The 13,641-nt window shown below is 36.7% G+C and overlaps 1 protein-coding gene across 1 annotated transcript in view; it reads right to left on the reverse strand.

The window, feature by feature from the left end:
- The window catches only part of magi2b (membrane associated guanylate kinase, WW and PDZ domain containing 2b), a gene marked incomplete at its 3' end in the record, with an annotated part of 85,795 nt that overhangs the window by 20,276 nt on the left and 51,878 nt on the right, over positions 1-13,641 (reverse strand). Inside the window, exons 6-11 of the mRNA XM_084397647.1 lie at positions 13,381-13,460; positions 6,871-6,928; positions 6,606-6,727; positions 6,222-6,404; positions 1,865-2,373; positions 997-1,162 (exon numbers count right to left, since the gene is read on the reverse strand). Of these exons, the coding sequence (XP_084253773.1) occupies positions 997-1,162; positions 1,865-2,373; positions 6,222-6,404; positions 6,606-6,727; positions 6,871-6,928; positions 13,381-13,460 (1,118 nt within the window). The remainder of the gene's footprint in view (positions 1-996; positions 1,163-1,864; positions 2,374-6,221; positions 6,405-6,605; positions 6,728-6,870; positions 6,929-13,380; positions 13,461-13,641) is intronic.

Here is a 13,641-nt window from a genome sequence, read left to right on the forward strand (position 1 = left end):
CACAAAGCTGTCATAAGGCTTCAGAAGACTTGGGATATAGTGCATATACAGTGCAATGCATAAGTTAATACACCCATGCTAAAGTTGACTAAAAAGAGGAATAAAAAATCATATTTTGGAAATTGAACTTAATGCCTTAATTTAAAAAATTAGGAAAAATCCAACCTTTAAGGACACCAATTTTCTTTGTGAATGAATAATGTTTCGTAAATAAATAAATGTTCTTCCTTAAAATACATGGTGCATAAGTTTGTACACCCCTATGTTAAATTCCCATAGAGGCAGGCAGATTTTTATTTTTAAAGGCCAGTTACTTCATGGATCCAGGATACTATGCATTGGCATGGTTTTATTTCAGTTAGCCTAAAAGCTAGTTTGATTAGCATTGAGAGCAATGCAAATCAAACTAGCTTTTAGGCTAACTGAAATAAAACCATGCCAATCTCTAGGTATGGTGAATGCTATGTGATGATGTGGGGCTATTTTAATTCCAAAGGCCAAGGGAACTTTATCAGGATGCATAGTATCCTGGATCCATGAAGTAACTGGCCTTTAAAAATAAAAATCTGCCTGCCTCTATGGGAATTTAACATAGGGGTGTACTAACTTATGCACCATGTATTTTAAGGAAGAACATTTATTTATTTACGATACATTATTCATTCACAAAGAAAATTGGTGTCCTTAAAGGTTGGATTTTTCCTAATTTTTTAAATTAAGGCATTAAGTTCAATTTCCAAAATATGATTTTTTAGTCAACTTTAGCATGGGTGTATTAACTTATGCATTGCACTGTAAGGACCACTTTTATGAGACCTTTATGGTGGTTTTTAGCAGATTTTGGAGCGCCATGAGGATGAGTAAATTAATTTTCATTTGGCTTACAATACATACGTGAACATTTCACTTTGCCAAAGTCCAGAATAGATTTCGGGCAACCTTCAGTACATTTCTGATGAACTTGGTTTTAAAAATGAAGGGTGTAAATGATCGCACCTGCTGCTGCTCCTCTCTGAATGACAAGCGTAGCCTCTGTTCCCACTGGACAGTCCTTGAGCAGCTGCACCACCTGTGTGTGGTTGAGTCCCTGGAGACCCTTCTGATTAATCTCCACCATCAAGTCTCCTTCACATAACCCTGGACAACCCTGCGGCTCCAGAACCTGATCACAACGTAAAGAAACAGTTATGACACATAAACATCTTTTGGCTTGAAGTTTTTTTGGAGACTGTTACACCATTACCCTCAGTGCCCTCACCCCATACTTAACATAAGTACAACAGGAGTCTATTTATTTATGTATTTATATATATATATATATATATATATATATGTGTGTGTGTGTGTGTGTGTGTAGTTCGATTAAATGATCAAAATATGATCAAAATATATTTTAAAATGTTTTAAGTATGAAGGAAAAACAAAGACTAAACTTAAGGTTAAGGTATTTACTGTATCTGACAAAATTATTTGGCAAAAAACATACAGGTTTTATTTTACTATGCAAAAAACTAACAGAAATACAAAAAGCATACAATGACTACAACATTATCAGTTTTTAATATTTCATTTGTTCTCTCGGTTTTGCATGTGTTCATAATTTCTTGGTATGACAGCCTGGCCAAAAATTATGTCTACAAAATTTGGCATGTTTCATTGCATTATTACAAATAAAACTCCAAGCACAACTACATAATATGATTACAAAGTTTTTAACAAATTTCAAATAACATTTAACAGAAGTGTGGAAGATGCCAATTATCCTAGGCCGGACATTACTTTTGGTCACTACTGTATATATATAATTTAAGAGTTTGAGTTTTAGACCACTGCAATTTAATGTTTTTAATGGATATCAGCGCACCTGTTTGACTCTCTGCCCTGTGGGACTGTCCGCTATGGTGAACCCGAAACCCTCTGCGCCTTTGGTTATAGTGAGACTCAGAAGCTCAGGGACCACTTGAGCCCCAGTGGTTGCTCCCGAGGATGACGCCATGGAGACGCTGTCATCAGGTGGGGGTCCCGGTGTGGTCAGGGATGTAGGCTGCGAGCCGTCCAGGTGGGTGTCTCCAGGGTGGGGATGCGGGGGAAGGCCCTCGCCGTGCTCAGGTACTAAGCGGCCAGTCAAAGACATGTACTCCATGTAATTTTCATAGCTGTTCCTTCCATTGAGCAGCAACGGGTGATCCACTAGGCCCAAAGGGGGCATGGAAGAGCTAGCGGAGGGGTCCTCTGGGTCGTAAGGGAGGGGGTATCCCCGACACAGCACCAGGGTAACGCTCTGGCCAATGGGGACTGACTGGAAGAGCTTCACCACATCGGCATGGGTGGTGCCCAAGACACAGATGTCATTGATGTAGACGATCACATCACCTGATGAAGAAATGACGAAAAAATTAGAGTACTAAACACGCATATTTAAACAAAATATGAAGCGCCATACTCCCAAGAGCATTATGTCATCGCTGTCACATCTACCACTTGCTCAGAGTGCGTATGTACATAAATTAGCTTCATCTAAACATAGGCTCTTACAAAACATAATTATGCTGCCTTCTGAACGGGTGTTCACACTGAGAGGTTTCCAATGAAAAAGCAACTGCTAGTCATTAATTTTCAATGAAACCAGTTTAATTCTGGTGGCATGACCAACCAATGTTTTATAATGAAGTAGAGAAGACTGCAAATGAGCAATGGGATGACAACCAATGAGAGAGAGTGATACAGTTACAGGAGACAGTTGTCGTGCAAGTGCGCCCTGTTCCCAACAAGCAGAATTAAAATTAATCGAGACTGTAAAAAAGCAATCCTAGAATGCACTGCGAAAAATCTAGAAATCTAGAAATATTTTAATTTCATTCAATACTGTAAAGTATGACATTCTTATTCAGTATTTGTGTATTGTATGTATTTGTGCTTATTAGCATATCACGCTGTTAGCTTAGCAACATGCTAACATAAAAGTCAAGTCTCCGGCGTATTTCACATGAGTGACGTGCAAAGATGTCCTCTTTAGGCTCATTTACATATACTATACAGACAACTATAACAATAACTATATCAGCGCCCAGCCGCCCACCTCAACACACGATAACTTTGTTTATTCGAAACGCTCGCTGAAGTTTTGTCGTATGCTGCTTTAAATGCTCAAGCTCTTTAAAGTCGAGGAGATTCTGATTGGCTGCAAATGTTTTTAATGTTTCTCAGCTGGGAAAAAATCATTCTGAAAGCAATTCCAACGATATTGTTCCTCTTTGTCGTTACCTTTATAGCTGTGGTGTGGACTCACTATTCTCAAAGAATCAGAATGATTATTAAAACCTTAAATTTCAAGTTATCGTTATAGTTAGTGTGAACGGGCCTTTAAGGTGCAGTCACATTTATAGGGAGGGCATCCATTTAAAAAATGTAATAAATATAATCATTTACACTCTGTTATTATTATTATACCGTTTAATGAGGACAACACTGAGGTGCAAATAGTATCTGCCACTATTTATAAGTATAAATATCATCTAACTACTATTTACACGTGCAAATAGCCGCTGCCTAATAAAATAGCCGTTGTTTGACCCACTTGTTTACTAAATCCTATCACTTTGGATTAAAGTCATCTCCACGCACACACACACACACAGAAAGTCAGTTGCATAAGTGCAGACAGTTGTAGATACTGGCTGGCCAATAATGAGACGTCTCTGTAATAAAGGCAACCTGGGGCCTGTTGAAACTGCACAAGCCAACTGTGTATGTTTGTACAGAATAGAGTAGGACTTCTATAAAAGGACCCCGTTCCCCCATCAAAAGCGAATGAAACACACAAGATCCCACCAAAGCCCAAATTGCAATGTTAGCTGGAGGCATACGCAAATAAAGCCACTGCCAGCATCATTATCTGTGAGGGCCTTGGGAAGTGATGTCATCTTCACAGCTCACAGTTGCGATACACTTCTAAAGTTAAAACATGATCAAGGAAACGAACAAGCCATCCAGAAAGGTAGAATCGCAGCGAGGACACAGGATTTCCTTACTAGGTTAAGAGTTCCTCTAAGAGAACAGAGAACTTACGAAAAAGCAGCAAATAAGCCTACGGTGTCCGCCTGTGATGACTCACTCAAATACGCTCTTTCATCAGAGAAAAACACAATGCGACAACCGTGACCTTGCGCTAGCTCTGTGCAAGCTATTAGAGACTGTTGTCAAGCGGTGGCTAAAGAGATAATGATGTTTCCTAGTCCATGCACTGAAGGTTTTCTCCTGAGATGTGAGGTCGCTGCTCAGCCCTGCTTATATATCCATAAGTGTCAGCATATTAAAAGGGGGCATATTGTAATTCTAAACAGTCCACTGAAGCAGGGAAATTAAGCTTGCTGGCATTGTTTGTCTTTCTTAGCAACAGTAACTATGGTTAAGGGTGACAATCAAAACTGAAAGGTGTCACTGAATTGATCTGAATAGGCAGATTAACATTTTCCCTTGTGTAGGCCTCTTTCATTAAGAAGTCAATCCCAGAATGCACTGCGACAGGGGAGTAACATTATCCAAGATGGTGGACAAAACAAGAGAAATGTGCAAATATATATTTTCATCAGCCATTACTCCAGTCTTCAGTGTCACATGATCCTTCAGGAATCATTCTAATACGATGATTTATTATCAAACTTGGAAACAGTTGTACCGCTTAATATTTTTTTAGAACCTGTGATATTTTTTTCAGGATTCTTTGATAGATGAAAAGTTAAATAGAAAAGCATTTATTTGAAATTGAAACCTTTTGTAACACATTTTTCTTTCTTTTTTGAAAGAAATTAATACTTTTATTCAACAAGGATGTGTTAAATTGATAAAAAGTGACAGTAAAAATGTTTATAGTTAAAATATCAGTCAGCGCGACATTGATAACATTGATAATAAATCAGCATTAGAATGATTTCTGAAAGATCACGTGACACTGAAGACTGGAGTAATGAAGCTGAAAATTCAGCTTTGATCACAGGATTAAGTTATATTAAAATAGAAAACCATTATTTTAAATTGTAATAATATTTCACAGTATTACTGTTTTTCTCTATTTTTGATCAAATAAATGAGACTTTTTTTCAAAAACATAAAAAATAATAATGTTTCCAAACTTTTGACCAGTACTGTACATATTTTTCATAGTTGTGCTGTTTTCTCATAGAATTAGAGTGATTATTAAAACCTCAACCTTTATTCAGTAACAATCTTTATTGTTATAGTTATTGTCCTTTTATTGAGCGGGCCTTAAAGGTACAGTCACATTTATCGATATTGAGCGAATATTCGCAGGTAAATTTAATTATTATATTGTATTTTTAACAGTTATTATCTTACTAATATTATTTGCAATTTAACAAAATAACAAATACTTATATACTATAAGGACATTCAATACCTATATAATAGAAATATTATTAAAGGGGGTGGTTGATTATGATTTCACTTTTTTAACTTTAGTTAGTGTGTAATGTTGCTGTTTGATCATAAACAACATCTGCAAAGTTACAACGCTCAAAGTTCAAAGCAAAGGGAGATATTTGCTTTTAAAGAAATCGCTTTTTAAGGACTACAACAAACGGCTTGTAGGGACTACACGACATTCCTCCTGGGTTAGTGACATCACTAACCCTAAAATTTACATAAACCCCACCCCCTGAACACGATTTATAAATGATGAAGACAGAATATGCTAATCAATGACTAGAAGATCACTACACATAAGCTACATAAATGCACCAACTAACCACTCCTGTTGCTTCTACATGTTGTCACCTCTTCTCGAGTCTCTCCATCTTTGTCTGACTTCGGTTTGAACATAAAAAAACAAAAATTTTCAGTGCATGTCTGATAGTGCAAGCTGTTGAAGCTCCGCCCTCTGTGCTGGAAGCAGCAGCTCATTTGCATTTAAAGGAACAGACACAAAACGTTATGTTTTTGCTCACCCTCAAAAATTGACAATTTTAACATGCTATATAAAAATATCTGTGGGGTATTTTTAACTTAAACTTCACATACACACTCTGGGGACATCAAAGACTTATTTTACAGCTTGTGAAAAGGGCATTATACCACCCCTTTAATAATATCAAAGTTTCATAGATTCATAACCCAATTCACCCTTCTGCTAGAATATAGCAAACTTTTAAAGTCTAACACGAAAGTTTAACACTACGAGGCCCTGACTTCCTTGACCTTCTCACCTGTGTCCATCTTGCCATCTTGGGCAGCAGGTCCTTCAGGTATAACGCTCTTGACCTGTAGGAACTCATCCGGCTCGTCCCCACCAATGATGGTGAAGCCGAATCCCATGTTACTCTTCTGCAGCACCGTGGTGAGGAACGTCCCTTTGAGTTGCGTGGCGTCCCTCGTGAATGGAGGCTTTTCTGAGAAGACAAACGCACATAAACACTCAGAGGAATGCACTGCACACTGCACAACCACCTCTACTGCATGGTCTTTGGTGCTTCGGCATCTAAGCTAAAGTGACATGAAAGTAGGGCACACCTGAGCAACCCAAAACCGAGGAACACCAACAAACCAATTGGGTGAAGATGGCATATATGGGCCACAGAGAAAAGAAGTACCTCTATATATCGTGGGCAATGGCAGCGCCGATAGACCTTGACTTTGCATTTGATGTTGCTGTTGGATCCTTCGTTTGGCCTCTAGGACTGGGTTCTCAAACTGTGTCCTTCTGTTAATGTGGCTGCGGGGCAGAACGAGCAGATATTTAAATCACGCTGGGACCCTCCCTCCCCCGGCGAACTTATTGAAGAGAATGACGCGGATGATTCGGGGTCGGATTCTGCAAATACTTGGTGCTTGATAAAAGAAATTTGATCAACTTACTCAACATAGTAACTGCCATAAATAGGGTCGTCTATTTTCTCCCAGCCATATGGAAGTTCTGTAGAAAGAAAAAAATAAGATGGTCGGCACCTCGTTGCAAACGTTGTTTATCCCCGTTGCATGTTAACCCGTATTTAATGTAGTCTGGGTTGTTTTGTCTGTTTCCTTGCATAGTTCTGTTTATGTTTTTTGAGGATTTTAGATAGAAATCGATCAATCACATCGAATATATATATATATATGCATGTCTGTGTACAGTATCTGTGTGTATATATATATATATATATATATATATATATATATATATATATATATATATATATATATATATATATATATATATATATATATACATACACACACACACACACACACACACATATATTATATATTAACAAAAATTTATGTTAGATGCGATTAATCTAGATTAATCGATTTGCCGGTATTAATATATGTATATATATTGTTCTAAAACTAGTAAAATTCACTTTTTTGTAATTGGAATATATAAAGTAAAACAAATATTACATCAAATAAAATTTTTAACATTTTAAGTTTAAGTTCTACGATTACTAAAATTAACACTGAAATAACTAAACAGAAATAAAAACAAAATCTAAAAACAATGACAAAAATACATAAAATGAAACAAAATAAAAGCTACATCATAAAAATATATGTAATTTGATTGAATATTTATATTTTTTATTCTGATAATCTTTTAGTCAATTTTTTATTTAACCTGTGAATATTTTTTATTATTCCAAGCACGTGGAATTAGCATTGTTTATTAAATGAGTTATATAAATGAGTTTTCCTTGCCTTGACTTGATGCTGCATTATTTAATCAGGCTTCAAGTATTACCATTCACTTTCATATTCATAAATAATCACAACAACATTGAAAGGTGAGCCTGGGTGTATAAAACCTTCAGATGCAAGAAGCTTAAAATGAGCTATTTAATGCATGGCACGAAGCATGCGTGTCATGAAAACATTTCTCACAGTTTTCATTATAGTGAATCCCAGTCCAGTAAATCAATAACCCCAGGGATGCCTGCAGCGTATGATAATACACGACACAAATCAGTCTAGACGTCTTTTAAAAACACACATTCCCTGCACACGCCAGAATTTTCGATTGCGTATCCTCAACAATCCAGCCGGCCGTTCACGCTGGCAGTCAGTGTGTAAAACAAAGCTTAATTAGGACACACAGCGGTAAGTGAGGGGAGGTCTGGCAGCCCGAAGGTTAGAGCCAACATACTTTCATGCAATTCAATCCGCCCGAGAGACACAAAACAAATTAAAGAGCTGGCGAGATCACCATGACAACAAAGGGCTGTCATCATATGCAGCGTTCAGGATGCTTTTCCCTGTCTGTTTTGTTTTTCAGCCAAATTTGACATTATTGAAACATCAAGAAAAAAAATGGGGTACACGCACAAACTCACACAGTAATTATCAGAAACATCGCCGGTGGGACATGCTGCAGTTTTTGCCGGCGTTCTTCGGAAACACGCGCGCATACGTACATGCAGATGAAGTCATGCATGTGTGAATAAACAGTGTGCAGCAAACATGCAAATAAAGCTCATGTACATAAACACCAGGCTAACATAACTCATATCTCTTCAGACATCACCCTTCTCCAGTAATTAACCTCACACATGCCAATTCTACAGACATGCCCCCCAGTTTTCCACATTATGTGTTCTTCGGACAGGAATTATATCTCAAAACGTATAGTTTGTTGATAGGAGGTGTGTAATGACTTTCCTAAAAATTTGATCTATGATATATATAATAAAAAACACAATAATCACCAGTAAGCATCCACCTAGCAACGACCCAGAAGACCCTAGCAACCACCAAACAATGTTCGACAAACTACCAAGAAACCACTCTAAACACCTAGTAACCTTCTAGCAACATTCATAGAGACCTGAAATGCCCTTACAAATACTTAGAATACCCTTGAAACTACTTAGCAAGTACCTAGCAACCACTCTGAACACATAGCATCTACTCCCTACACCCTAGCAACCAGCAAACAATGCTTGAGGAAGTAACTACAAGAAACCTTTCAGAACAGCCTAGAAACCGTCGAACAATGCCCTGGCAACCACTCAGTACACCTTGGCATCACAGCAGTAAGATTTAATTGATAAACAAACAAAAAAAATGTAAAAAATCCTAATAAAGCCATGCTGTTTTCAGATAGTCATTAGTTGAGTGAACGGATGCTGAGCTGAACAGAACGCTGGGTTGGAGGAGGTGATTCAGGAGCAGGTGTGACGACCGACGAGGTTCTCGCACCTCCCTAGGAGGGTTAGAGCAATCAAATCCATCCTACACACACACACACACACGCTACACCGCATCCGCTAATGCTAGCTTGACCCTCTGTCTCGCAAACAGAAACCAGTCTCATATTCAGGGTTATCATTAAGAACAGCGGACGAGACTCTTATATGTGTCACATACGCAGCTTTAACTGAGAGAGAAAGACGAGTAACACACCAGATGGCGACACTTTCTTAATAGAAAAAAGTGAGAAGTGTGACATAACCTTGGCTGGATTTACTGGAGCTTTCTTTTAAAGATTATAGCTTGGCTTGGAGCCAAATGAATCAAAATGTATCCAAGCAGAGTTTTATTCACTGTGTTAAATATTTAATCGAATTTATAATAGGTCATGTTTATCACTTCTTCTTTACAACACCTATACGTAACTTATACGGAGGTGCAAAACAACATATTTTCAGTGTTTTTAATAAATAATAAATCATATCAAATGTGACAATCTACAAAATGTTAACTACTCAACGTTCCCGCATGAGCAAACATTATTGCAGATTAAATTATTGCTTATTAAATTATTTATAAGTCACAATGAATATGGACAACGGGATATGATGCCGTGCTCTTAGGCTTCTGTTTTTAATAAATAATGAATTCTAAACAACAAATAATATTCAAAATGTTTAAGTAGGTAATATATTCAAACTTATAAAAAACGAAAAGAAAAAAAAGCGGTACATTTAACATCTGTCAAGCATTACTGAAGATAATATTTGTTAAATTTATAAACATTTTTTATTTATAATGGGGGCTCGCAGTATTGTGGGAGCATTATATATACGTCCCCCCCCAACAGTATTTCTAAATAATTATTAAACAAATAATTAATGTTAATTTATTGACGTATCAAATAATACCTTCTGTAATGCTTAATAGATCATTAATGTACCACTTTTAGACAAAATCCAACATATTTTTTAAAGAAAACTGTTTTTTTTTCTTTCTGCAGGACCATTATGGGCCCTCCATGGTTATAAGACAATGATCTAACCCAGACCACCTTAAATATATTTTCTCAAGCCTCCTTAAATCAATGGTCCTCCATTGGCAGTTTCCATGGCAACTATGGGAGAAGTCTCTTTTTCAGGCTCTTTCATTCACTGAGTGGCTTATGTATATTTGAGTGCATTGAATGCACAAGTGTAAATATGAGCGGATGCGTCTTTAAATGTCCTGTGAAATTTGTGCTATCAAAACCAACCAGCAGGGCTCATTAACTAGCAAGCAGACAGCAGGGTACATTTTGGAGCGTTAGAACAATGGAAAAAATATTCCATTGTTGCTAAATTAAGCAGACACGCCTCTGAAATTACACAAAGATGTTTAAGAGTTTGTGACTAACATTGATTTTGAAGGCAAAATTAGTTTTGACACAAACAGCTCATCTTTTATCTAGCCTTTGATGGGAATTTATGATGAATCTGTGCGGCCCCATGAGGATCATAATCTGACAGACATCTGAGTTCAATTCTGTATAATGTACATGTCTGAACTTTGAAGTGAGATGTGGATCAAATTTGCAATACACAAAGTGATTTTTACGCAGCAGATAGTATTGAACACAATGGAAATCAATCATGATTATGTGTATGAGCTTACGTTGTTGCACAGACCTGCCCAAAAATAGATCTATGTTGTACGGAGAGGTATATTAGTAGTCATGTCACAGAAAGGCATTAAAAGGCCTGTGGAAAGAGATATTGATTTCTCTGGCCCCATTAAATTGCATTTTATTTCAACAGAAGGTTTCAAAGATGGTAGATTTGGGTACATAAAATCACCATTCATAATGAACAGATGAATGAATGAACAAACAAATGAATGTACAAACAAATGAATTAATGAACAAATGAATGAACAAACAAATAAAGGAATGATCGAATGAACAACAAATGAATGATTGAATGAATGAAGGCATGGATAAATGGCTTTATGAATGAATGTATGAACAAATAAACTAATAGATGAATGGAAAGGAGGATGAATGGCTTTATAGATTAATGGAAAAAGGATCAATCCCTTTCTTATCAAACAAATGAATGAATGAATGAATGAACGAACAAATCAATGGGGGATAGATAATTAAAGGATGGATGGGTGAATGAACGAACAATAACAAAGAGGATGGATGGATGGATGACTGAAAAAAACAATCAAACAAATGAATAACCAAACAAATTATTAAATGAGCATGAATTGTTGAAATGAATAAATTGAGGATGCATGGATGGATGGATGGAAGGAAGGATTAACAAACAAACAAATATAGAATTTATAAACAAAAAATGAATGATGAATGACTTTATAGATATATAACTTTTGATTGAACAAACAAATGAATGAACAAGCAAACAAATGAATAGAAGAGAGATAGTTCAAGAATGGACGAATAACAAACAAACAAACGAATCAATCACTGAGCAAACAAAGGAATGAATAGAGGATAGATGGCTTAGTGGATGAATGAATGAACAAACAAATGGAGAAAGGATGGATGGTTGGATGGATGGATGAACAAATGCACAAATTAATCAACAAGCAAATTAATAAATGAATAGAGGATAACTGGCTTAATGGATGAATAAACTGACAAAAGGTTGGTTGGTTGGTTGAAAGGATGGATGGTTGGATGGATGGATGGATGGATAGATGGATGAATAGATGGATGGATGATGGATGAACAAACGCACAAATTAATCAACAAGCAAATTAATAAATGAATAGAGGATACAAGGCTTGATGGAAGAATGAATAAACGGTTGGATGGATGGATGGATGGATGGATGGATGGATGGATGAACAAATGCACAAATTAGTCAACAAGCAAATTAATAAATGAATAGAGGATAAAAGGCTTGATGGAAGAATGAATAAACGGTTGGATAGATGGATGGATGGATGGATGGATGGATGGATGGATGGATGGATGGATGAATAGATGGATGGATAGATGATGGATAGATGATTGGATGAACAAATGCACAAATTAGTCAACAAGCAAATTAATAAATGAATAGAGGATAACTGGCTTAATGGATGAATAAACTGACAAAAGGTTGGTTGGTTGGTTGAAAGGATGGATGGATGGATGGATGGATGGATGGATAGATGGATGGATGGATGGATGATGGATGAACAAACGCACAAATTAATCAACAAGCAAATTAATAAATGAATAGAGGATAAAAGGCTTGATGGAAGAATGAATAAACGGTTGGATAGATGGATGGATGGATGGATGGATGGATAGATGGATGGATGGATGGATGGATGGATGGATGGATGGATGAACAAATGCACAAATTAGTCAACAAGCAAATTAATAAATGAATAGAGGATAACAGGCTTGATGGATGAATGAATAACAAACGGTTGGATGGTTGGTTGAATTAATGGATGGATGGATGGATGAACAAATGCACAAATTAGTCAATAAGCAAATTAATAAATGAATAGAGGATAATTGGCTTAATGGATGAATAAACTAACAAAAGGTTGGTTGGTTGGTTGAATTAATGGATGGATGGATGGATGGATGAACAAATGCACAAATTAGTCAATAAGCAAATTAATAAATGAATAGAGGATAATTGGCTTAATGGATGAATAAACTAACAAAAGGTTGGTTGGTTGAATTAATGGATGGATGGATGGATGGATGGATGGACAAACGAACAACTGATTCAGCAAGCAATCGAATGCATGAATAAATTAATGGAGGACAGATGCTTAATGGACTAATGGATAAACAAATGAATGGCTATAAAGATGGGTGGCTTTACAGAATGAACAAAATGGTTGGTTTAATAAAAATAAATAAAAAAAGAAAGAAAGATTAAAGAGATAAACTGATGCATCAATGGTGAATGAACTTTCTTTTTATCCAGTCCATCCATCCATTCATAAACACAGTGAGTAAACATCATGAGCTAGCAGAGTTTGTCTTTCTGGATGTTTCATGAAACCAGAGCATGTCCTGACATCGTGAACAAACGCACAAAATGGAAATTCGTGTTACACTCTCACACGCGCATGTCTCCGGGGGAGGGGGGGGGGGGGTACAAGTAGAGGTCACGACATCAAATTTCTCCAAGCGTAAAAAGGAGAAACATACTCACACACACGTTAAAACACCAGTGCACTCACCATCTTCCTCACATTCCTCCGGGGGCTTGGCTTTCTTCGCTAGCCGAGGGTCGAGCCATGACGTCGTTTTGGTATTGTGACTGAAAAGAAAATAATTTTGTAACAATTAATAGTACATATGATAGAGTTTAGTTACCATTATCCGAATTGGAAGCATTTGTATGTGTGTTATGTCAGCCAAATGTTGGTACAAGCCTCACTTTGAAATGTAAAACATTCTAGACTAGATATCCCAGAAGGCCTCAGTCACAGTGGTTGGGG

The sequence above is a fragment of the Rutilus rutilus genome (genome assembly GCF_951802725.1).
Source record: "Rutilus rutilus genome assembly, chromosome: 23".
NCBI lineage: Eukaryota > Metazoa > Chordata > Actinopteri > Cypriniformes > Leuciscidae > Rutilus > Rutilus rutilus.